The 27645-nt window shown below is 38.6% G+C and overlaps 1 protein-coding gene across 9 annotated transcripts in view; it reads left to right on the forward strand.

The window, feature by feature from the left end:
- Positions 1 to 27645, forward strand: part of PALLD (palladin, cytoskeletal associated protein) — a 419708-nt gene that overhangs the window by 9450 nt on the left and 382613 nt on the right. For all 9 annotated transcript variants that reach the window (XM_073892470.1, XM_025874433.2, XM_073892474.1 and 6 more), the window contains exon 2: positions 16860 to 17851. In XM_073892470.1, coding sequence (XP_073748571.1) covers positions 16941 to 17851 — 911 coding nt within the window. In that variant the 5' untranslated portion in view covers positions 16860 to 16940. The remainder of the gene's footprint in view (positions 1 to 16859; positions 17852 to 27645) is intronic.

A 27645-nucleotide genomic window follows, 5' to 3' on the forward strand; every position in this document is an offset into this window, starting at 1 on the left:
AGAACTAGAACCAATAATCCTCAAATTTGTATAGAACCACAAGAGATCCCAAATAGTCAAAGCAATCTTGAAAAAGAAGAACAAAACTGGAGGTATCTCAATCTCAGATTTTTAGTTGTACTACAAAGCTGTAGTAATCAAAACAGTCTGATCTGGCACAAAAATAGACACATAGATGAAAAGAACAGAATAGAGAGCCCAAAAATAATCCCATGGTTATATGGTCAATTAATCTACAACAAAGGAGGCAGGAATACATAATGGGAGAAAGACAGTCTCTTCAACAAATAGTTTTGAGAAAACTGGACAACTATATCCAAAACAGTGAAATGTAGACATGGAATCATAAAATTCCTAGAAGAAAACATAGGCAGTAATCTCTTTGATGTTAGCCATAGGAATATTTTTCTAGGTATGTTTCCTTTGGCAAGGGAAACAAAAGCAAAATTAAACTATTGGGACTATATCAAATTAAAAGGCTTTGGCACAGTGAAGGAAATCATCAACAAAACAAAAAGATAACCCACCAAATGGGAGAAGATATTTGCAAATGATATATCTGATAAGTGGTTAATATCTAAATGTATAAAGAACTTCTAGAACTCAGTACCAAAACAGATTCAAAATAATTCAAAAATGATCAGAAGACATGAATGGACATTTTTCCAAACAAGACCTACAGATAGCCAACAGACACATGAAAAGATGTTCAACATCACTAATCATCACAGAACTGCAAATTAAAACCATAATATCACCTCACTCCTGTCAGAATAGCTAAAATCAAGCACACTAAACAAGAAGTGTTGACGAGGATGTGGAGAAAAGGGAACATTTATGCATTGTTGGTGGAAAAGCAAATTAGTGCACCCACTGTGGAAAACATCACAGAGGTTTCTCAAAGAATTACAAACAGAACTACCATTATGATCCGGTAATTCCACTACTAGGTAGTTATCCAAAGAAAACAAAAATACTTCAAAAAGATATTTTCACCCCTATGTTTATTGCAGCATTATTTACAATAGCCAAATTTTGGAAGCCACCCAAGTGTCCATCCATATATGAACAGATAAAGAAGATGTGGTATAGGGCACCTAGGTGGCTCAGTTGGTTAAGCAACTGCCTTAGGCTCAGGTCATGATCCTGGAGTCCCGGGATTGAGTCCTGCATCGGGCTCCCTGCTCAGCAAGGAGTCTGCTTCTCCCTCTGACCCTCCACCCTCTCATGTGCTCTCTCATTCTCGCTCTTGCAAATAAATAAAAACTAAAATCTTTAAAAAAAAAGATGTGTTATATATATACAATAAACTATTACTCAACCATAAAAAAAGGAATGAAATCTTTTTTTTTAGATTTTATTTATTTATTTGAGAGAGAGCACGAGAGGGAAGAGGGTCAGAGGGAGAAGCAGACTCCCTGCTGAGCAGGGAGCCCGATGTGGGACTCGATCCCGGGACTCCAGGATCATGACCTGAGCCGAAGGCAGTCGCTTAACCAACTGAGCCACCCAGGCGCCCAAAAAGGAATGAAATCTTGCCATTTGCAACAACATGAAAGGATCTAGACAATATAATGCTAAGTGAAATAATTTAGTCAGAGAAAGACAAGCATCATATGATTTAACTCATATGTGGAATTTAAGAAACAAAAAAAGACCAAAAAAAACCAGACTTTTATTGTTTGTTTGTTTGAGTTCTTTCCTTTTTTTAAATTTTTTTTTTAGTCTGGCTAGAGATTTTCAATTTTGTTATCTTTTCAGAGAAATAGCTCCTCATTTCATTGATCTGTTCTATTGGTTTTTTTAGTTTCTATATCATTTATTTCTGCTCTAACCTTTATTTCTTTATTTCTGCTGGTTTGGGGTGGGGTTTTGTTTTGTTTTGTTTTGTTTTTCCTTTTCTAGCTCCTTTAGGGTAAGATTAGGTTGTTTGAGATTTTTCTTGCTTCTTGGTAGCCCGGTGTTGCTATAAACTTCCCTCTTAGAACCACTTCTGCTGCATCCCAAAGATTTTGGACCATTGTGTTTTTATTTCTCTCCATGTATTTTTGATTTCTTCTTTTGATTTCTTGCTTGGCCCATTCATTGTTTAGTAGCATGTTATGTAACCTCCATGTATTTGTGGTCTTCCCAGTGTATGTGTATGTGTGTGTGTTTGTGTGTGTGTTTTGTTTGTGTGTGGTGGTTTTCTAGTTTCATAGCATTGTGGTCAGAAAAGATGCATGTTATGACTTCAATCTTTGAATTTGTTGAGACTTGCTTTGTGGCCTAATATGTGATCTATTCTGGAGAAGGGTCCATGTGCACTTGAAAAGAATGTGTATTCTGCTGTTTTAGGATGGAATGTTCTGAATATATCTGTTAAATCTATCTGTTCTAGTCCATCATTCAAAGTCACTGTTTCCTGGGGTGCCTGGGTGGCTCAGTTGGTTAAGCAACTGCCTTCGGCTCAAGTCATGATCCTGGAGTCCCGGGATCAAGTCCCACGGCGGGCTCCCTGCTCAGTGGGGGGTCTGCTTCTCCCTCTGACCCTCTTCCCTCTCGTGCTCTCTGTCTCTCATTCTCTCTCTCTCAAATAAATAAATAAAAATCTTCAAAGTCACTGTTTCCTTGCTGGTTTTCTGTTTGGTGTTCTGTCCATCAGTGTAAGTGAGGGGTTAAAGTCCCCTACTATTTTATTACTATCAAGTAGTTCCTTTATGTTTGTTAGTAGTTTTATGTTTTCGGGTGCTCCCATGTGGGTGCATAAATATTTACAATTTTTATATCTTTTTGTGGGATTGTCCTCTTCACTATTTAGTATTTACTAAATAATATTTACTATTTAGTCTTTTTAGTCTTTGTTTTAAAGTCTGTTTTGCCCGATATAATTGTTGCTTCTCTGGGCTTTCTTTTGACACCCTTTGCATGATAAATGTTTCTCTATACCTTCACTTTCAATCTGCAGGTGTCTTTAGGTCTGAAATGAGTCTCTTGTAGGCAGCATATAAATGGATCTTGTTTTTTATCCATTATATCACCCTATGTCTTTTGAGTGGAACATTTAGGCCATTTATATTCAAAGTAATATTGATAAATATTTATTTATTGCCATTTTCTTACTGGTTTTGTGGTTGTTTATGTAGTTTTTCCAAAAAACCCAGACTCTTAACTATAGAGAACTGATGGTTACCAGAGGGGAGGTGGGGGGGGATGGGTGAAATAAGTGATGGGGATGAAGAGCACACTTACTGCGATGAGCACTGAGAAACGCTTAATGACTGAGCCACCCAGGCGCCCCTCCTCAACTTTATTTCTGCCCAAGCCCTACCACAAGATAATCAACATTATCTGGTGCATGTTCTTCCAACCTTTTTCATGTATTTATTCCCAACTACATATGTTTGAGGTATAATTGATATACAAAAAACTTCACCTATTTAATGTAAACAACTTCATGAGTTTGGACATATGCATGCACCTGTGAAACCATCACCACAATTAAGGTAACAGACATATCTATCACCTCTAAAGTTTCCTTATGCCTCTTTAATAGGGTCAGATATTAGCTGATTAATAATTTACTTTAACATAAAAATAAGACAGAGCATTTATGCTTATGTCAAATCTCAAGGTCAAGCACAAAAATTTCCTCCATTAGGCAGCTGCTTTCCAAAACCCTTTATGATAAACTATAAATTCTTTAATATTACATTTATGTTTTTATTTTTTCAATTAACATATGTATTATTTGTTTCAGGTGGACAGGTCTGTGATTCATCAGTCTTACACAACACACTGCGCTCACCACCACACACCCTCCCCAATGTCCATCACTCAGCCACCCCATCCCCCCACCTCCCAACCCTCCAGCAACCCTCAGTTTGTTTCCTAAGATTAAGTCTTTTATGGTTTGTCTCCCTCTCTGGTTTCATCTTATTTCAATTTTTACTCTCTTCCTCTATGATCCTCTGCCCTGTTTCTGAAATTCTCCGTATCAGTGAGATCATATGATAATTGTTTTTCTCTGACTGACTTATTACGCTTAGCATAATAGCCTCTAGTTCCATCCACGTCATTGCAAATGGCAAGACTTCATTTTTTTGATGGCTGCGTAATATTCCATAGTGTGTGTGTGTGTGTGTGTGTGTGTGTGTGTGTGTGTGTGTGTGTACCACATCTTCTTTATCCATTCATCTGTCAATGGATATTGCTGCTATAAACATTGGGGTGCAGGTGCCCCTTCGGGTCACTACATTTGTATTTTTGGGGTAATACATACGCATTTTAAAATGCCTATTGAAATGTTACTACATCTAGGTGCCACAGGGGCTCAGTCAGTTAAGCACCTGACTCTTGATTTCAGTTCAGGTCATGATCTCAGGGTCGTGAGATCTAGCCCATCCCCCCACCCCCCACCCCCATCAGGCTCCCCGCTGAGCATGGAGCCTGCTTAAGATTCTCTCTCTCCAAAAAAAAAAAAAAAAAGATTCTCTCTCTCCCTCTGACCTTTTCTGCCTCCCCCCCAATACACACACTCTCCTTCTCTAAATAAATAAATAAATAAATAAATAAATAAATAAGTAAGTACCTGGCTCATGTGGTATGGGATACTCAGTGACCCTTAGTGCCTGTCAGCCTTTTCCAGCATCAAACACTTTTTCTTTCAAAATCGTGGTAGCTTGTCAAAGTATCTACAGGAATTGCATAAACAGCTTGCAAAAGTTCTCCCCTTATCTAAATTCTAGAGTAAATACCCATAATATCCCCAACGGAAAAAGAAAACTTTGTGGTTAAATGTAGGTTTCAACCCTAAATCTGCCATTTCCTGACAGTTCACCTTTAGCCAAATAATTGAATGTTTTTATGCTGAAGTTTTGGGTACAGAAATAATAAAAATAATAAAAAGAAAAATAATGACAACCCCATCAATTATTCTGAGGATCAAATAGTTCATTCTGTGAAAGCAGGCAATGTGCAACGCTCGGAAGCTGTTGTGTAGAAAATTCTCAGGGAGGACTGGCTTGTATTGTTTGTAATTGAATTGTTTCTACTAGACTCTGCTATTTTTCATGCACATGCCTTTTCTTCCTCCTCCCTAGTCAGGGAGATCTTTACTGTCAACAGCCTGGAGTGCCTTGCCTCACAGGGATCGTGCAGGGGATGTCCCACAAGAATTGTTTTTGCTGACAAAATAGAGGATTATCCTGGTTATCATAGATCTGGCTTTCACATAAATATCCCCAAAAGTCAGCAACACAAAAAAACAAATGTTATTCATAATTTCTAAACTTGTCTCTCTTTCTCTTTTCTATTATTTATACATTGATGTATGTTATAAATTATATATATTTATATTTATATTTAGGAACTCAACAATAAATATTTTCCCAAATAGTAGGATAGTAATTCCAAGACAATTTAAGATAATAAAATTGCTTGTGTTAGAATGTGTGATAAGCATACGAAATTTAAAAAGTTCAGTGAAAACTTACACACATGTTCTAAATTTCATAGTAGATCATGAATCCAACAGAATTCAAACTATATTAACTCAGGGAAAAGTTGTAAACCATAAAATTACATTTAGGGGCGCCTGGGTGGTTCAGTCAGTTAAGCATCTGCCTTCAGCTCAGGTCATGATCTCAGGGTCCTGGGATCGAGTCCCACATCGGGGTTCCTGCTCAGTGGGGAGCCTGCTTCTCTCTCTCCCTCTGCCTGCCACTCCCCCGTTTATACTCTCTCTCTCTGTCAAATAAATAAATAAAAAATCTTTAAAAAAATACATTTAGAAATAATCTATAAATTAAGTGGCATCAAATTCCTTGGAATGAATGAAATACGCCACAGGGGTTTAACAAAATAGGTGACCTTGGAAATTTACAATTGAAAGCAATATTTGCTTGGGAAAGTCAAGATGCTGATAAGCTGTCACTGAAGTTCAAGATGGAAGGAAATCTATAATGCCTCGTAGTATTTGCTGACCTTCCTAGACCTTGCTTCACCAAATATTTGCTTAAGTCTGGCATAAGTGTCATACATAAATGTCAAAGTTCACCTGGAAGAATTTGCCTTCAGAGCGCCATGAGGATACCTGCAGCTGCCTGCATGGTACAAGTTGAGAGAACCTAAAGCATCGCTAGCCTGAGAGCGCCCTCCTCCTGTGGCTGTCACCACCAACAGCACGCCTTCCAAAACAGCCATGGTCTGCAAACACCAATATTAACGTACAACTATGCATTTTATTGTATTTATTCGTTTTGTTTCATTTGTACCTTAACAACTTTTAAAGATAATTTGAGACTGTATGCAATAAAAGCACAATGCAGTTGCCCAAAATGAATTAAAAGATTTAAGACCAAACCAAGTATAAGAAATTCAGAACCTGACATTATCTAAATTTCCTACTTTTGCCTTTTCTCCTTTAGAATGTTAACTCCTTAGGGCAGAGGACTCTGTCTTACAGCTATGTCCGCAGCCTGTAGAAGAGGAGCCTAATACAATAGGCGCTCAACAAAAATATGCTGACTGAATAAGTAAACAGAGAAAGTGAGCAAAAAAAAAAAAAAGAGGGGACTAAAAATATTCGTATTTCTATGATTCAAAATTTAACTCTGAGCTTGCTAGCATCCATGCCAAAAAGCATCATCAAAGTTTACAGAATTGTGATTGTCTAGTAGTAGGAATGCCAAAAAAACAAATGTTTTTCTGGTTCTGAATTTTTTTCATGAGAAACTTTCTTGGCAGGTACTGAGAAACATAAAAATCAATGTCTTTATAGATAAGGTTGTTATTAATGCAGTGTCAGGCCTACTACTGTCTTGTATTAGTGAAATGAACATGTAATGTGTATTTTATATCTTCATATTAACAGCTACTAACATATAGCACTGATTACTTTATCAAGTTCTTACTAGAAAACAGAGCCCAGGGGATGAGTAACTACAGGCAATACAGATGAAACAGCAGGGTAAAGAGCAGAACATTCACTGAGGACATCAAGGCCCAGAGAAATCCTGCTGTGAGGTCTGGATGGCTGAGAGCAAGGGGGGAATGAAACATTTCCGCCTCGTGTCTTTGTTTGTATGGCTCTGTTTCCCATCAAATCCTAGTTAGGGTTCAATCCACATTTCAAGTACCAGGTATTTCTTAGTTTCTCTCCATCATCTGCCATGACCCAGACACAATGCCACTCATTAGCCATTCAAAGGCTGTCAGTTACATCTCCTCTTTCAAGCTGTTCACAGTCTAATGGACGAAGAATTCTCTAACTCATATTGGTAATTCAATAAGATGAATGTTATAATAAAATACTATGCAAAGGGTCATGTTTGGAAGAAAGAGAATTACACTGACTGAGGAATCAGAAAGCACCAAAAGGAAGTGAAATTAAAAAACGTTTTTAAGGATAAACCGGAGTTTGAAACAGAAAAACAGAAAGGAAGGGCAAAAGGAACAGCAGGTGCAAAGCATGAAGACATGAAAGAATGTGGAATGTTCGAGGAATGGAAAATAGGCCAGTGAGGCATGATTGCCACATGTGTCAGAGTGAAGATGGAGGAGGTTGAAGCTGGAGAGTTTTCCTCAGAGCAGGCTGTCCAGAGGCACATAGATAACCTGCATATCATGTTTTAGACCTTCTCTTATCCGCTGGAGGAGTACCATTGGAACACAAATACCAAAGGAATGACCTGGCCAAATTTGTAAATATGTTCTCTCCCACCATCTTCAATCTCTTACTATAATATGTTTAAACTATTTTAATAGCATTTATCATGTTTCTCCTTGTATTTATTTTTTACTCTTGCCTTATCCCTTTAATTCCACCTATTAGATATTAGGATCGTTAAAGGAGAGAAACTATGCCTGGTTCATCTTTGCCCTCCTTGAAGCTTCCCTGGCGCATATTAAGTGATAAATAAACAGTCATTCGATTGATTTCATGTTCAACTTACCTTTCCAGGAAAGGGAAGTAGAAGAAAGGAAGAATAACTATAAAACACACAGAGCCAACAAAGAGCCATTTCTCCCATGGGTTAGAAGCTAGACTTATACAAATTCCAAGAAATTAGAAAATGGCTATGGCTTCTCAGAGTTTTAAGCGAAATTATTAATAATGGATGAAGAATGTACGAAAGGGAAAAAGATGAAGAGAAGAATTTCCAAGCAATTCAAATTCCTTAAGAGGACAGAGACAGGGGACAGAGAAAATTCAAAGATGTAGGAAAATGCTTTATTCCTCAAAATTTCAAAAATCTTTCAATTCTACCTGCTAAATTAGAACTTGTTAATGTTTTTGGCATTTATCTCACTTCTTTACTCATTAAAGACAGTATAATTAGTTCTTTTCACTGTTTTTCATTTTCTGTGTCTATTATACCAGCATAGAATTACCAAAAGCACTGTTTGAAATAAAACATAAAATCTCAGGGAAATAATGGAGATGTTTGCAGTTGTATTTCTTTTGATTACAACCTTTTAACTGTGGGGTGTTGACTGACATGAAAATCTCTGAAGCATGATTTTCCTGTGAGTTTGGGCCACCTGGAAACCTCCCTTGTTCATCCACATTGAATGAGCATTTTCCCTAGACCATGTGCATGTTCTAGCAGCAATAACTGGGCTGCAAATTAAACCCAAACCATATATGATATAGAGCTATTATTTTCTTTTTCACTGTGCAAGCAGTTTTTAAACTACACCTAATCCTCACAACTGGTTCCTGTCAGATGGCGCCTCTTTAAAACCAAAATATAAGTTAATAAGCAGGTGATTTAATCTGCCTCCAGCAAACACTCCCTATTTTAAAAAATGAACTAAAAAGCGTTTCATCATTCAGAAGTTTAAGCTTCCTCATATAATGTTTTTTATGAAGGTTTAAAATTTATCCTATTATGTTCACTTTGCACTAAGTATCGTTAATAGCAGAACTCTGATATTAGCAGAAATAGCAGAAAACTGATCCACAGTTTTATTAATCTGATACATTGCTTAGGATTCTTGGTTGTGGAAACTATAATATATTGGTAGTTAAGCGTATGGTTAAGATAATAAGTTCTGAAGTCATTGTCTGGGTTTAAATCTTGGCTCTTCTATTCACATTTTCTGCCTCAGTTTCCTTCTTTGTAAACTGGGGCCTGTTGTGAGATTTTTAAATGAAATAATCTACATAATGGCACTTGACACAATGCCAGCCTCACAGTGAACAGTACATTGTTAGCCATTATCATTATCAGGATTATTAGTAGTAGTGGATAATTACTATTAGTAGTAGTAACTTCAGGCTAGGTGAAGTTATTGGGTAGCTGATGTTCTATAGCAGGGGTTGGGAAATTTTCCTATAAAAGTCTGGATAAATATTTTAGGTTTTATCAATCATAAAGTCTCTGTTGCAACTACTAAACTCTGGCATTGTTCTTCAAAGACAGTCAAAGACATTCACATGGCCACACTCTAAATGCAGTCAGGAGTCAAAAGACTCTGCCTCTGAAATGATCAATTCAGACATTTCACTATCTCAATACATCCTTCCAGATCTCTTGCTCAGTCATTCCCACTGCACCCTCCCTTTACTTTCATTGGGCCTTTAGTCCCTTAAGCTCTTTATGATCAAACTCCTACCATGAATCCAAATCCAGCACAGATTTTAGAATCCACCCCCCATCTTGCTGATATTCTCAACACCTTGTCCGTTTCCCTTCCATTTTATCTGTGTGTCAAAACCTGGAGCATCTTATCTCCACATCTTCACCTGGACTGCTGAGCTCTAGTGAAGAGAAGTGTGGGATCACATTGATTAATGACACTATAAATACATCACATTTAACTTCAGCTAAGTCCTCACCTCTGCCCATAAATCCTTTTTTTTTTTTTTAAGATTTTACTTATTTATTTGAGAGAGAGCATGCATGCACAAGTCGAAGGGGGGTGTGGCAGAGGGAGAGGGTGAAGCAGACTCCCCGCTGAGCAGGGAGCCCAATGCAAGGTTCCATCCCAGAACCCTGAGATGTTAACCTGAGCCGAAGGCAGACGCTTAACCGACTAAGCCACCCAAGCGCCCCTGCCCATAAACGTTCTTAAGGAAATTTTTCCTTTCTCTGCATCAGCTATTTCAAATTGTCTCCTGTCCTCATAAACTTCCAAATCCTCAGAAATCTCAAGATAGGAGCTCCCCTTTCTTTCAATTACAAATTTATGCAGATTCCCCCTTGCCCCTCCTTTCACACACACACACACACACACACACACACACTTAAATTATTTCTCTCCTTTGACAATGGAAGAACTACTCCCTTCCAACCTGAAGTCATTTGTACCATAACTCATTTCATCTCACATCCTGGAAGACCCAGTCTATTCATCATCACCACTTTCTTACATGGATTTTCTGCTTCTCCCTCTCTACTGTCTAGTTGCATTAGCACCGAAACACATTCCTGAGCCACATCTTAAACAAACAAACCCACCAGATTTTCATACGTTTGTCCACCTACTACCTCTGTCTGTCCTTCTCTTTATAAACTTCTCAAAATAGTCAACGGCACATACAATCTATATTTCCTTTCCTTCCATAATTTCTCAACATATCTGGAATCTGGCTTAAATCTCTGTCACATACACCAAAACTGCTGTTGCCAACGGTGTTAAATGTTCCCAGTTGCTAAGTCAAAAGGATAATTCCTCTTTCATGGACATTTTCTTGCCCAGCTTCCATGACACCCCAGTCTCCTGGTTTTCCCAGAACTCTCTGGAGGATTGTTTCTTTTTTTTTTTCTCTTTCTTTCTTGATGATCTTATCCACCCCCATGTCTTACATTGCCACCAATTGGCCAATAATTTCGAATCAAATTTTGCTCTCTTTTCTCATGTACTCTGGACCAGTATCTCAAATTGCCTTCCAGAGTTCCCAGTTGCAAAAGGTGCAAATCAAAATTGAGATTTTTTTTCTCAAAACTTGTCCCCCCATTTGTGTCATGTGAGTTAATGGCGCCATCCATCCCATTGTTTGAATAAGAAATCTATAATCCTGCCTCTGCATCATCTGTTCATTTAATCAATCACAGATTTCTGTCCTATCTTCTATCTATTGTCCACTGTTGTCCATCCTAATGTCACTTGTTCAGGCCTCTGTCATGGTTTTTTATCTACTATCAGTTGTGCTCCTTGGTGGCAAGTGACAGAAATATTCTTTGGTCAACTTGACTGTAAAGCAAATTATTGATAGGAGTTGTGGCCATTCACAGAATGAGGCCCAGAGTGTATGCTGGAGGCAAGACCAAAAGGCCAGGAAAAGGCTCATGTGTGACTACCACACTGTGGCAGCTCAATAGTCCACACCACAGCTTCCAGCTCCCACCTCTGTACAGTCACCACTGCTGCCTCTCATACCCCATGTTGCTGCATCTGCTGCTACAACCAGAAACCAGAATGCTTCCTCCATGGAACGTGCCTCAAAGTCCAAGATGGATGCATATAACTGCCATGTGCCAAGACTTTTGCCCAGGCTCCAAGGGGCTGGGAAAGCAAATATTCGGAGATTCCACATTCCATTATGATGAGTGAGCTTAGTTTCTCACTGAGGCTCATAACATGAGGAATTATCCAAAACTAATTAGGAGGCTCAGATGATGGACAACCAAAGATAAAGCAATGATAAATGCACACAACCCAAAGAATAGGACACAAACTTTCCCACTGACTTTCTTCCCCTCAGTCCCTGAGCTAGGTTACAATCAGTTATCTTTCTAAAATGCAACTCAGGGAGCCTGGGTGGCCAGTCGGTTAAGCATCTGCCTTCGGCTCAGGTCGTTATCTCAGGGTCCTGGGATCGAGCCCTGTGTCAGGCTCCCCGCTCAGTGAGGAGTCTGTCCCTCTCCCTCTGCCCCTCCCCCTGCTTGTTCAGGCTCTCTCTCTCTCACTCTCTCTCAAATAAATAAATAAAATCTTTTTAAAAAAGGTAAAAATAAAATGCACTTCTAGTGATGTTTCTCACATACTTAACAGTCTTCTTTGTCCTCTAGCTGCACCTAAGATAAAATTCAAGGTCTCCACATAGATTTCTGTTTCTGTGAACCTCTCTGAGTTACCTGAGTCTGCCATACTCTCCCTGGGATTCAAGACTCTGTCTATGCTTCTGCCAGTGTCCTCTTTACCTGCCTAACTCTTCCTCTTCCTTCACATATCATCCTACAGGCTTCATCTTCCATAAAGCTTTTCCTGATCCTAACCCTGTTATGCCTTCTAGGTGCTAACACAGCTCTTTGTTCTCTCATCTTGGCACTCGACACACTAAATTATATATGCTTATTACTTATTTATATCCCTGGTAGACTAAGTTCCATGAGGACAGAAACCTGTCTTTTTCAAAACTGTATTTCCCAGGCGCCTGCGCGGCTCAGTCGGTTAAGCGTCTGCCTTCGGCTCAGGTCATGATCCCAGGGTCCTGGGATCGAGCCCGGCGTCGGGCTCCCTGCTCAGTCTGCTTCTCCCTCTGCTCCTCCCCTCCTCCCCCCACTTTTGTGCTCTATCTCACTTGCTCCCTCTCTCTCTCGCAAAAATAAATAAATAAAATCTTTTTTTAAATTATATTTCCCAATCTCTCTCTCTCACATTGAGTTCAATACAAAAAAATTAATTTCTCTAAGGCCAAAAATAAACAGACCAATAGCTTCTCTTCCAAAAAATACATTTTGCAAGAAATGGAAATACAGTCTGTTTTGCCTTCAGTATATAAACATACTTTTGGCCCAAGCATCTCTCTCTTCCTATTTTCATGTCTTCTGGCTTAATGTTGCCTGGTGACTTATATCCTCCCACATTTTAAGAGTTGACCTTGACCTTGACTTCTCCTAAACCATCTACCATATTTGCTGACTGAAGGGCCAAATGTAGTTAAGGGCTCTCTTCTGGGAGAAACTCATCTGCCTTCTCAGGACAAACTATGAAAGGCTTTGGAATAAGCAATAGGAAACTGGTGTCTTTTCAGTGGAATACTGGGTGGGGTCTGGTAGACCTTCCAGGGTCATCTGATTCTATCGTGGTGTATGCCTTTTCTGTCTTTAAGTAGGCAATTCTATAACTTTGTAAATTGTAGAAATCGAATAGCAATGCAAATTATACTTGAACATGAATATACAAATAAATTTTTTCCAGTAGAAATAGTATTTGTTTGTACTCCGTAGAAAGGAGTCCAAACATTACATTTTACTGCTCTCTCTATATTAACCAGTTTCAAATTTATTAGTAAATTCATTTCAGCATTCTTGATTGTCTGCATATATACTTATATATGTACACATATATTATATTTATGTACATACATATTCATATACTTTAGAGTCTGCTTTGAAGTAGTTGTACATCTTACCAGTTTCCTCATTAATTAGTTAAATAAAACCTTGCATGAATGTTTATTATGATACTTGTTATACTTGCCATGATTTTGCTGTTTTTTTTTTTCTTTTTTGTGGCCAGAAACAAGCTCCAAGCTTTTGACTACCAGTCCCAAGATTTGGCTTCCCACTGAGAACCACAACTACTAGAACACTAGTATGTGGTCTCTCCTTCCACCTTCATAAACCTCCAAGCTCCCACCCACGTTTCTGGATTTTGAGCCTCAATGAGCCTTGACCTTGAGGGAAAGTGGCACACAAACTGAAACAGAATTTTCTACTTCCTGATACTTAAGTTTTGGGAGAAGGCTAGGTCAGAAGGTAAAAGCTAATGGGTACTTAGATGAAGGGTATGCGAAAAAACTGAAAATCAGGCTATATATTTTCATATTTAATTTTGCATTTTCTGTATTATATATTCTATACATAATAGTTTCTATGTGCCCTTTCAAAATCATGTGTTAACTGCCTGTTTCTCATGAACAAAACATACTAAAATATACAAAACACACTGAATACAACATTTTTCCATATATGGGCTAATTTAAAGAATCAGTGAGGAATCAGAATGATTCCATTCTGGAGTACAGACAGGACAAAGGAATTAGAATGTTATGAAGAGGGAGACGATCACAATACCACTCCAGTGGATTTGTAAAATTTACTAGGAGAATACAGGGTAATATGGTTTAGTAGGTAGGAAAAGACTAGAATGTGGAGAATCTCATAATTCAGGTATAACAGTAATCTTTCTAAGAGGACATCTAAGAGGCAAGTACAACTTTCAACTAAAGAAGATGCAGTAGGTTAATATTGAGCTTTAGGGTCTGATTACATATCTTCTGTTGAATTGACAGGTTCTATGAATCACTGCATCCTATGTGGTAGTAAGTCCTCGAGGTAGATTTCTGGAACCCCTCTACATAATGCTCTTTGAGATTGGAGACTTGCAGGAGTCAAAAATGCAGGCTGGCTCTTTTTTGGTCATAGGAGAGAAAATGACATTTCACTTAATAGAACAAAATCTCATCACTCTAAGCAGAATCCCTAGATGGGAAACTGGTTCTGGACAAGCAGCCCAATTCTATCCTCATGAGGAACACTGACCTTATGGAGAATGAATTTCTCACTAAGTTTACTCCTGACCCAACCTATAAAGTTGAGTTCCACCACATCCAACAAGCTTCCTTTATTGACTTTTAGACTCAATCTTGAGGCAAGTTTCCCTTCTGAAGTTTTCTAGATCTTCCCTCTACCATTCTATGAACAATATATAGAAAAAGAACGGCATACTTAGAGTAACTGAAGAGTCATTGCCTCATAATATTTGCAGTGGAAATTTCAGCTCCTGCCCAATTGTTTTGCAAGTCATGAAACTGGTGGTGGTATTTCTATATAATATACATGGAGGGCGCCTGGGTGGCTCAGTCGTTAAGCGTCTGCCTTCGGCTCAGGTCGTGATCCCAGGGTCCGGCGATCGAGTCCCACATCGGGCTCCCTGCTCAGCAGGAAGCCTGCTTCTCCCTCTCCCACTCCCCCTGCTTGTGTTCCTGCTCTCACTGTCTCTCTCTGTCAAATAAATAAATAAGAAATCTTTAAAAAAAAAATGAACATGGAAATGCTGGTGGTATTTCCATATAAATGTCCTGTGCAAGGCACAAAGTTCTCTCACATGTCCTTAAAAGATTTAAGTTAGGTTCTCACAGCAACAAAGCTCTTTTCATTTTCCTTTGACACCCTATCCAAATTTTATATTATTTGTTTAATGTCTTTTCCACCTTCCCCCTTTATAACCCCACATGACTTTTAATTCCTTGAACATAGGGACTATGTCCTCAGTCTAGATCAAGAGTCAGCAAACTTTAGCCCCTGGGCCAAATCCATCCCACCACCTGTTTCTGTATGGCCTGCAAACTAACAGTGTTATATATTTTTAATTTAAATATATATATAGGGTGACTCAGTGGTTCAGTTGTTAAGCGTCTGCCTTCAGCTCAGGTCATGTTCCCAGAGTCCTGGGATCGAGCCCTGCATCAGGCTCCCTGCCCAGCAGAGAGCCTGCTTCTCCCTCTCCTGCTCACCCTGCTTGTGTTCCCTCTCTTGCTGTGTCTCTCTCTGTCAAATAAATAAATAAAAATTTTTTTAAAAATTAAAATAAAAAATAAATATATATATAATTTTGATTTAAATATATATATGATAAATATATATTTTTAAGGGGGGATCAGAGGGAGAGAAAGAATCTTTTTTTTTTTTAAGAAAAGGAGGTGGGGGGAGAGGCAGAGGGGGAGAGAGAATCCAAGCAGAAATGGGGCTTGATCTCACGACCCTGAGATCATGACCTGAGCCAAAATCAAGAGTGGGACACTTAACCACCTGAGTCACCCAGGTGTCCCTATACTTTTTAACCATTGAAAAAATCAAATTCAAAAGAAAAATGTTTTTGACATGTAAAACTTACATAAAATTCATATATCAGTGTCCATAAATAAACTTTTATTGGCACATAGCCATGCTTATTCATTGTATTGTCTATGGCTAGATTCATGCTGCAATGCAAAGTTGAATAATTACAACAGAGGCAGTACAGCCCACAGAGTCAAAGGTATTTCCATCTGGCCTTTTGTAAAACAGTTTGCCAATCTCCAGTCTAGAAAATGACAATACCTCTAGCACCTGAAACTTAATAAGTGATATTAACTAAGTGTTGAAATAACTGTTGAATGAGTAAATATGAATGCACATGGGTGGACAAAAGGGAAAAATGAAATAATGAGATTTTGGGGGCACCTGGGTGGCTCAGTCGTTAAGCGTCTGCCTTCAGCTCAGGTCATGATCCCAGGGTCCTGGGATCGAGCCCCGCATCGGGCTCCCTGCTCAGCGGGAAGCCTGCTTCTCCCTCTCCCACTCCCCCTGCCTGTGTTCCCTCTCTCCCTGTGTCTCTCTCTGTCAAATAAATAAATAAAATCTTTAAAAAAAAAAAAGAAATAATAAGATTTCAAATATTTCATTGAAAACTAAAAATAAATGAGATTTGGAATCAAAATGTATTTGTGATTTAGGGTGGGATAAGCAGAATCAGATTTACTAAAAATATCAATAAGCTTCCAATCTCATAACATTAATGCAATTGAAGCTTTAATGAGGTATGTAGTGGGAGAGGGTACAGAAAAGGAGGCTCTGAGAAGTGCAGAAGGCCCTACCATACTCTTAGTGCCCAGTGCAGATATTTTGTTTGAATTATTCAGTGCTGGTTAGTAAGATACTTAATATTCACTCACAGGGAAAATAGTAAATTAAAATGATAAACAATAAACACAAGTATACTTGATGTTTCTTCCAACTTGAAGAATAGAGAAAAACAATTTTTACAAAAGTTTATTTGTTCACTTTAATGTTTCTCCCAACTTGAAAATTAGTAATTTTATGATAACCGCACACAAACACACCCACACAACTAATGGCAATTCTCTCTATGTTGTCTTTCAGAACACAAGAGGTAAACTGGTTTCCAGTGCCTCTGGACTTCCTGTTGAGAGCAAACAAAAAGTGTATGAAGACTATTGAAATATGTCAGAGACTTCCTCCCATGACTCGTTCTATGATTCCCTATCAGACATGCAGGAAGAAAGCAAGAATGCTGACTTCTTCCCTGAGCTCTCTGCTTTTCTCAGCCAGGAAGAGATAAACAAGAGTCTTGACCTGGCCCGGAGAGCTATAGCCAACTCTGAAACAGAAGATTTTGACTCAGAAAAGGAGATCTTACAGATTTTCAACATTTCTCCTGTAGGTGTCTGTGAAAATCCTTCCCATAAGGAGACCAAATTTGGTGAGCCAACCTCCTCAGGAAGACCTCATGATAACAGGCCAACACCTGTCCAACCTCCGCCAGAACAAACTGACCGTATCTCTTCACCTGCTTCAAAGAGGAAACCTGCCAAATCACCCCTGCTTGCCAGCCCCAGCTATATCCGGAGCCTCCGAAAGGCTGAAAAACGGGGTGCAAAAACTACCAACACAAGTGTAAAGCCCAAACCAGCATATCAAGGTAAGACTGAACCCCAGAGCCAGCTATGTGACAAGGCAGCTAATTTCATCGAGGAGCTGACATCCATATTTAGAGAAGCAGCAAAGCCAAGAAATAGAAGCCCAAATGGAGAGTCCTCATCGCCAGACAGTGGGTACTTGTCTCCTAAAAATCCACGGTCAGCCCTGATGAGTGCCTCAGCCAGCCAAAGCCCCACTGGAGACCAACAGGAGATGGAAGCTGAGGTCAAGTTACCCGAAGCCAGGCATTGCTACCAGGCAGACCAGGACAAGGCAGTGCCGTGCAATAACATCTCTCACCCACAGCCCCAGAATGCACTCCACTTCCCCTCAGCTCCGCGATTCATCCAGAAGCTTCGGAGCCAAGAAGTGGCGGAAGGAAGTAGAGTTTACTTGGAGTGTAGAGTCACTGGAAACCCAATTCCTCGAGTCAGGTAAGAACTTTTTATTATGAATAGCAAATGATTTGTGTTGACTTTTGGTTTTACTTTAATGTGGGATGAGAAGAGATTTCCTGTAGAGTTAGCCCTCTGGAGCCTGAAGTGGTGTTTTCAAATACCTGCAAGGCAAGAGTCCCAGAATTGCAATACTAGTTGTTCTAGTTAACCCTGGGTGCGATGTGTCCGTAATCATGAACCATGTGCTACTAAAGAGAAGGCAAAGGACCGGGCAGGCATAGAGGGGTACAAATAGGTTATTAAATAGGACTCTGGAATTAACAGCATCCAAGGAAACTTAAAATGTGCAACTGATTCATTCAAAGTACTGTGAAAGTGTGTGCATCATTTGAATATGAGGTGCTGAAGATGGTTGAAAGTGTGGCTAAAACTGGAAGTTGTATGGCAGTACAGAGATGAAAGGCACAGGTGTGCAGAGGCGAACCACGAGATTAACCCCCAAATACGTACTCTGATCTAAGGCCTGGGTTAAGTGGCCACATTGTCACTTAAAAAAGCACACCTACACACCGTGAATGTGATGCAACCGAGGAAACACAGAAAGATAAACCAAACTGAAAGAAATACAGGTCTGTTGCTTATACACAGGCTCTGGCCACTACAGCATGGGTACAGCAAAAAATGATGATAATAATAATAATTACATGAGTGCATGGTTAGTTGGAGTCAATATACACTTACACCACCATGACCATTCTAATTTCTGGAGTTCTTCCTCAACTGCAGAGTTCACACTTTCTGTGCGAAAAGGTTAAGAGGAGTGACCCAGGAGTCAGACTGCAGGGCTTCCAGTCGTGGCTCCACCTTTTACCAATTGTGTCACGGAGACAAGTTGCTTTGTGACTTAGTTTCTTCATCTGTGAAATGGAAATTAAAATAAAGCCTACCTCATTCTATTTTATGATGACTATGTAAAATACTATGTGAAAAAATAAAACCGTGCCTTGCACCTCGTGACTGCAGCATTAGTATCACCTATTACTTTTATTATTTCTCATTTCTTAATTTTATATGCCAAAATGAAAATAACATTGCAAGCTGGATTATACTATAAAAATAAGCCATACATTCATTTATTTTCGAAGTTTTGCTTTTATTAATGAAGGATGTTTTACCTGGGTTATATAAAGATTAAAGAGTAAATTCAAAATTGTGAAATTTGGCAAAATGGTAAAGTAGACATCGTTGTCTAAAAACTGTAACACTGGTACATTCTTATTAATATAGCATTTCACAAGCCATGAACTTGACCTCTCACCCTACATCCACTAATACACACTTTGCTAGAGTTGGTCTCTTAGTTTGACAGATTATTGCTCACAAACATGAAGTAACCATTAGCATTACTGGCTAGAAAGCGGTGTAATTAAAAGCAGGGAATTTTTGTTCAAGGCAGCGCCTTAATTCCTCTTGAGTCAGTTTTTACAGTAATTTTGCTATATTTCTTTTAGAAACTGACAGCAGGGGGCAGTAAAAAACTTCTTAATGGGTTCATTTCATAAAGATGTCTTAAATTCTGCATTTATGTATCTTTTCCATAAAGAATTTTTCCGATTATTTTGCCTATGATGGAAATGATATTATGTGATTCTTTTGGACTCTATTTAGATTGTGTTTTTTTTTTAAGATTTTATTTATTTATTTGACCGAGAGAGATACAGCAAGAGAGGGAACACAAGCAGGGGGAGTGGGAGAGGGAGAAGCAGGCTTCCAGCCGAGCAGGGAGCCCGATACGGGGCTCAATCCCAGGACCCTGGGATCAATACCGGAGCCGAAGGGAGACACCCAACGACTGAGTCACCCAGGCGCCCCTCTATTTAGATTGTTTTTAACCTACTAATCTTGGGAACAAATAATTATCTACGAGTAATGCTTTCACATGTCATTCAAAACAGTTCCACAGGTTCTCATACAACATCTGACTCCACTTATATTTACCTCCAAAATAAGTCCCTTTCAAATGTATTACCATGGCAAGTAAATATACCATACCCTTTCAAAAATGACAAAAGCAATCCATTTAACATTAAAGGATTAATTCAGGTGAGCAGACCATAATTACTACATTAAAGTTCACTTAAACATTTAGTAATCTGGGGGACATCAAATTCATGCTTCTGCCTCCTTTCTTTTACTGGGGTTGGGGGAGCATTATTAATTTAGTTAGTAACTACAGAATTATTAACTAGTTTTCTCTTGTCATCTCCTGGTCTACCAAAGTCCATGACCAATGTCCATCAGACATTACAAATTATGCCCTTCTAGAGTAATTAAGTCTTTGATGAAATGTTCCATTGTTTAAAGTTAGCTCGTCATTTTTTTTATCCTTTTGGGGTTTTTGTCTATTTTTTGTTTTGTGTTTTGAAAGGGAAGTGTGCTGGATTTTCTTAATTTCTGTTCCAAAGATCTTGGTACTCTCTTCCATGCATTTGTAGGTATAACAAACGCCTAAGAACACTGAGTTCCTTTTCCACATGAGACATGAGAGTCTAAAGAGATCATCTTCTTTGAAGAAAATTTCATATGAAGAAGAAAGCCTTTAGTAAAATGTACCCTGCACTGGGGCATTTTAGAACCTGGCTTGACTCAGTCAGTACAGGAGACGCTAAACCCAGAGATTGCGCAGACCTCTTGATTACTAGGCTACCTCCTAAGATCCCAGAAGCAGATCTCTAGCAGGATCCATAGAGAGCAAGGAGATGTGAGAGGAACCTGAAGCAAGCAATAAGCAGAGGCCCCAAAGACGCTGACTGATTAGCATAGAGACATTCAGTTATTGAGAAGTCAGCAGCTATAGGGCAGGTGAGTGAGATGTGGTGCAACTGCCAATGGTAAGATCCAGACTTACTTAAATGGCATGCATCACAGGAAAATATGGCAGCAGGTATCAGCATCCAGATACAGGGCCTGAAGCACAGGGAGGAAGTTCTACCCTTTAGGAGTTTAGTTAAGGAAAAGACAAGGCTACCGCTCGAAAGGACAATAGAACAGTGACAGTTCAGGAAATAGAGACTCAGGTATGATTAAATGAGGTGAGATGTTACTGCTGGGTCCAGACGAGGGAAACAAATCATTAGACTGACGAGGCTGGGCTACTAAGCTGCTGGCCTGGAGCTTCTTAAATGTGGCCTAAATAGAAACCATTTGGTCTGAGAACCTGGACATAGTGAAACTTAGATATAATGGCCCTTGCTAAAGGCAGGACTGGTGGAAACAGTAGGATCGAGGCCAGGCCAGTCATTTCAAGGCTCTTCTACTTCATCCTCCCACAAATATAACTGGCACAAATACCAGTTATAACCACAAAGAGGACTGAAAAAAAACTGTTTTCCTTCTTTATTCTTACATAGTTCCAACAAAAGAGAGAAAGGCTGATGGAAGAAAGCTTATGTATAGTAATTGAGGTCATATATAATTTAGATACTACTCAAATTACACACAAATTATTTAACAACTTGAATTATTACATTAAATAAAATCAAGTCAGAATTCACAAATTTTTCTGATTATGTCCCAGTGTTTCATATTTCACATGCATTACTTTATAACAGTATAAAAACATGTTCCCTTACATCACTCACCTTGCCTGTTCCCTCAGCTCTCAACTTCTGTGAGTTGGAGAAAAATTCATGAAGAATTTTAGTTCAAATGTACCTCCAGTACTATAAAAATGAGACCTCACATTTTCACTTTATATTTTTAAAAATATTATGGCAACCATATATTTCAAACCATTTAAATATTAGGAAACTAAGAAAACTAGGAAATTATTTGCCAAGGAACAGAAAAATAATTAATTAACGATAGAGACTAGAATATATCAGGTCTTCTGATTCCTGATCAGGTACTGAGTGACTCACGAGAAGATTTAGCCACCGTCACTGCTGTTTTGCTTGTTGTGCATGGCTTACTGACAAGCTCCAGAAATGGAAATGAGCAGAACTACCATCTGGAATTCATATTCCAAATATCCTTAAAGAAAATGGTATCCTGATAATTTCCATAATATTTTTTCTATGTCAAACACACGCACACACACACACACACACACAGCCATTCACGGTTGTTCTCTTTTTTTTTGCAGTAAGTTAATACTGTCAATCAACATAAGCCAAAAAATGTTTGGGCATGGGGAAAGCAGATATTCTACAAGAAGTAACTACAAACAAAATAAATTATTCCCACTTTATGAGAAGAAGTCCAAACCATCCTCATATTCAAACTGTATTGTGAGGTAAATGTGTACATACTCATAAGGGGGAAGAACACTTTTAAACATCCACTTATTGCAATAAAAGTGAATCCAGCAAGAGTCCAAGCATATTTAATATTCTAAGTACAACTACTCATATCTGATCATAAGATGCCTCTTGGCTCATCACTATTAGCCTAATAAAGTTTCAATCAATATATGTAATTAAAAGTAATTAAATTATTTCTTTTTAAAATCAAAACCCAGTATCTCCGATGCTTCCAATTAGTTTGCATTAGTGAGACTTTGATCATCATCAAAAGCCAAAACAAGAGAATTATCCATATCAAATCCATGCAATGCGGTCTGTAAATTTTCCAACTCCTCAAAAGAAAATAGAAACAAACCACTGATTCACTTTTCTTCCAAAGGGTATCAGTATATCCCGATTATTGACTACTTTGGTTTGGGAAAATGTGGCAACAACACCATTAGCCAGTAGGTTATGAACATGTGGTGCTTGTTAGGATCCAGATGGCTTGGGGCACCTGGGTGTTTCAGTCTGTTAAAGTGTCTGCCCTCAGCTCAGGTCATGATCCCAGGATCCAAGGATGGATCCCCACGTCATTGGGCTCCTGCTCAGTGGGGAGTCTGCTTCTCCCTCTCCCTTTGCCCCTCTCCCTTTGCCCCGGCTTGTGCATTCTCTCTTTCTCTCTCTCTCCCAAATTAAAAAAAAAAAAAAGATCCAGATGGCTTAGTTCCAGAGTATTGTTTGTTTTTGTTAAAGAATATTGTCACAATGCAACACCAGATAATACCATTAGATTATCAGTATGAAAAATCGACCATACAGGTATTGTTACAGCAACATGAAATGTAATTAGGTACAAATAATTTGGGGAACAATTTTGTGATACACAGTAAAGTTGAAGGTGTACATACCCTAAACTTTTATGTAATAACCAATTGCCTACTGGACATCTCTACTTGGATATCTAATAGGTTTATCAAATTTAATATATCCAAGACTGAACTGCTGGTTCTCCTCTCCTCCAAAAACCTCTTTCTAAATCTTTTCCACGTCAACAAGTGACAATCCTCCTTCCAGCTGTTCAAGGGAAAAACCTTGAAGTCATCCTTGGCTCCTCTTTTTCTCACATTTCGCATCATCCAATCCATCCAACAAATCCAGCTGGCTCGAACTTTAATATATCTAGAACCTGACCACTTCATACCACCTCTACTAATCAGGCTTTCATCATTGGCTGGGCCAAGCTACCATCATCTTCCCCTGGGATATTTGCACTACCTTCCTAATCTGTCTCCTAGTTTCCATCCTTGCTCATTACACTCTATATTGCACCTAGCATGATTCTTTTTAATGAAATTGTGATCACAACACAACACAAAGCTCTCCAGTACCTTCTATCTTATTCAGAGTAAAATCTGTAGGCCCTATAAACATTAATAAGGCACCATCTCTCTGATGCTCTACTATGCTCCTGTTTGGTCCATTCCAGCCATAATGGTGTTCTTGCTGCACTCTAACATGCCAGGTGTATTCCTGTCTCAGGCCTGTATACATGCGGTTCCCCCTATGTAAAGTGCTGTTCCCCCTATGTAAAGTGCTCTTCCCCCAGATATAGGCAGGATTAGATCCTTCATCTCCTTAATATCTCTCCTTAAATGTCACCTTCAGAGTGTGGCCTTCCATAACTCCTCAGTGTAAAAGAACAGGTCCTCCCCACCTTACTCTCTATTCCAGTCATTTTGTTTTTCTCCACAGAACTTATCCGATACACTCTGCATTTTACTTGTTTAATTTTTTTCATTGTCTGTCTTCCTAAGTAGAATATAAAACCCTTGAATATAGGGGCTGCCATCTGATTCTTGTTGTGTCCCTAGAGCCTAGAATGGTGCCTGGCACATAAAAAGTGCTCAATAAATATGAATTAAATAAATAAATGAATGAATTTCACTCCTAACTATATATCTGGAAGGAACTTTTACTCCTGTGTACAAGGATACATGTATAAGAACGTTCATAGCAGCATTGTTTCAAAATACTGTAAAGAACATAAATATTTGTCAAAAAGAAAATGGGGGGTGCCTGGGTGGCTCAGTCATTGAGCATCTGCCTTCAGCTCAGGTCATGATCCCGGCGTCCAGGGATCGAACCCCGCATCAGGCTCCCTGCTCAGCAGGGAGCCTGCTTCTCCCTCTCCCTCTGCCACTCCCCCCGCTTGTGTTCCCTCTCTCGCTGTCTCTCTCTCTCTCTAATAAATAAAATCTTGAAAAAAAAAAAAGAAAAGAAAATGGATACCTCTTCGACATAGTGATTTTATTGCCTTAGGATATATATCCAGAGTGGGATTGCTGGATCATAGGGTAGTTCTATTTTTAATTTTTTGAGGAACCTCTATACTATTTTCCATAGTGGCTGTACCAACTTACATTCCCACCAACATGTACAAGGGTTCCCTTTCTCCACATCCTCAGCAGTGCTCATTAGCTCTTGTCTTTTTGATAATAGCTATTTTAAAACAACCTATGTGTCCATTGTCTACATATGAATAAAGAAAATGTGGCATGTATATACAAGGGAATATTGTTCAACCATAAAAAAGAAGGAAATCCTGCCACTTACAACAACATGGATGGACCTTGAGGGCATTTTCCTAAGTGAAATAAGCCAGAGAAAGACAAACATTGTATGATCTCATTTATATGTTGAATCTTAAAAAAGGCAAACTCACAGAAACAGAGCGTAAAATGGTAGTTTCCAGGGTCTGGGGGGTTGGGGAAATGGGGAGATGTTGGTCAAAGGATACAAACTTCCAGTTACAAGTGAATAAGTTCTAGGGAACTGATGTATATCGTGGTAATTACAGTGAGCAATACTGTATTGTATACTTCAAAATTGCTAAGAGAGGGCACCTGGGTGGCTCAGTCGTTAAGCGTCTGCCTTCGGCTCAGGTCATGATCCCGGGGTCCTGGGATCGAGCCCCACATTGGGCTCCCTGCTCAGCAGGGGGAAGCCTGCTTCTCCCTCTCCTACTCCCCCTGCTTGTGTTCCTGCTCTTGCTGTCTCTCTCTGTCAAATAAATAAATAAAATCTTTAAAAAAAAAAATTCAAAACTGCTAAGAGAATAGATCTTAAGTGTTCTTACTATACACAAAAAAAACTTGTAATTATGTGAGATGATGGATATGTTAACTAATTTTATTGTGTTAATCATTTCACAATATATAGATGTATCAAATCATCACATTGCACACTTCAAACTTACACAGAGTTATATGTCAGTTATGTCTCAATAAGGCTGAAAAAAGGGAAAGAAAATGGATAAGTTGTGATTTATATTCATACAAGGAATGAACTAGAGTTTCATGAATCAGTATGTCTGAAACTCACAAACATAACAGCAATCTAAAAAAAAGTTGCAAAACCATGCATACAGACTGCGTGAATAAATTTATCCATATGAAGTTAAAATTGCAAAACAGTCCTATTTCAGGCTTAAGGATATGATAAAAGTATAGAAAAATGCAGGGGAATGACAAATACTAAATTCCAGACAGCAGTCACTGTAGAGATAAAGAAGAATGTGATTAGTAAGGGGTACACAGAGGGCATGCACTGTGCTTGCAACATTTCATATCTTAAGATGGGTAGTGGAGACACAGATGTAAAATAACACTAATTTTATACTCATTGAAAAGTAATGACTTTTTATTTTACTCTACTATCCCAGTTATGTATTTGGTATATTCCGCAGCAATGTTTCCAATGAATGGCATGATTTATTCTATAAACACCATTTGGAAAATGGGTGTAAGCAATGCAAATCGGATAAATTGGTTCTTAGGTATTTGCCCTCATGAGTTGTAAGTTAATTTTCTGAGTTGCCTTAGTTATGTTTTAGAGCTTTAAAAAAATTTCTCATTTTAAATTTATGGTGTTCTTAATAGAATGGTATATGTACTCAGTCTCCTACCAAAGATCTTTTATGGTGTAGTCTACCCAATTTATTGACTGCGGAGGATAGAAAAATGTGTTTATGAGTCTCTCATTCCTAGGACAAAATGCCTGCATTTAGACACACACATGCACACACACGTGGCACCTTTTTAGAAGTAGTGAAAATCTGAAGATGAGTAAGAGTTGCATATTGTCATCTCACCAACCCAAATACCTCCCCTATATCATCATATTTGGTAAATAGGAGGAAGCAAAATGGGGCAGAATCCAAAGGAAACAATACCAATTAATGTTATAAGTTCCTGTTTTTCTTAATCTTTTATCACTTCCTTTGATTTATTTCCTTTTTTATTATTATGTTCAATTAGCCAGCATATAGTATTTTTTTCTTTTTCTGTACATTTGCATTGACTTGAAAAACTAAGTCTGTTGTATTTTACAGAGGATAATAAGTGTTCCCTAGGACATCAAATTACCATTGAACTAGAAACCAAAGGAGATTAAACAACAGAGTGGCAGCTTTATTTTCACTGAAATGAAGAAATAGCCTTACCTCTGATTCCCCCTCACAGGTGCTTTCTGTGGGTTAATAAATTAAGGTGATATGACCTATCAGGCTATTTTTGTCCTGTTTCCTATCCTTTCCAATCTTTCTCAAGCCCTGTTTCCATACAATATCTACCCACTTACAATTCCCACATGAAAAATGACCTCTACCTCTACAGTGCTTTAACTGCCAAAGGACCATCGTTAATGTGAACATTGAATCTGTTTCTGTAGACCAGTGAGTGAAATGGGATAACTCCATATCAGTGAACCCTGAAAGCTTCGCCTCTGTTTTGGGGAGTTGCTGCTTAATGATTTGAACATTACAGAGTGACAGCAACTGCCCTATCATCTGTTCTTGGTCAACCCATGACACCGCGATGCTGCGCTAGGCCGGTTCCACTATACATAATGCTGCTCAGATGGATAGCTCAATGAAACAAGAAGCAAACTGATATTCAAGGCAAACGCGGAGTATTACTAGAGTTAGGAATTTGAATCGGTTCTAACAGTCATTGGTATATAGCCATGAAGCAGCAGCCGCCAAATCGTAGCATCTGTTCTGAAGACCTGATTCCATCATTTCAGTTTACATCTCCATGGCCAAGTGTCGGGACTTAACAAAAACACCAATCAATAAACAAACTTCAACATAAATTTTCCTAGGAAATAAAGGTGGTCAGAAAATCCCTTTAGAATTAAAAAATATGCTTGTGCATTACAAAAAAAAAAAAGATGCTTATAGAGCAAACAGCAAAAGGATTTAGTGACTGACCGTACAGAATCTGAAGCAAGAGTGTGAATCTTGCCTCTATCACGTATCAGTTCCGTCACTTTGGCAAGTTATTTCACCTTTCTGTGCCTTAGTTTCCTTGTTGGTAAAATGAGAATAATAAAACTATCTACCTCTACCGTCGTTATGAGTGTTAAGTCAATTAACACAAGGGAAGAGTTTAGAACTCTGCTAGCACATAGTAATAGCTTAATAAATATTAAGGTATTATTTTTATAAAGTTTTCACCTTTATTGTTTATTGTCATTGATTTGGTA

This window comes from Callorhinus ursinus, unplaced genomic scaffold (assembly GCF_003265705.2).
Source record: "Callorhinus ursinus isolate GAN/ISIS: 27379988/994484 unplaced genomic scaffold, GSC_fseal_2.0 scaffold4, whole genome shotgun sequence".
Lineage (NCBI taxonomy): Eukaryota > Metazoa > Chordata > Mammalia > Carnivora > Otariidae > Callorhinus > Callorhinus ursinus.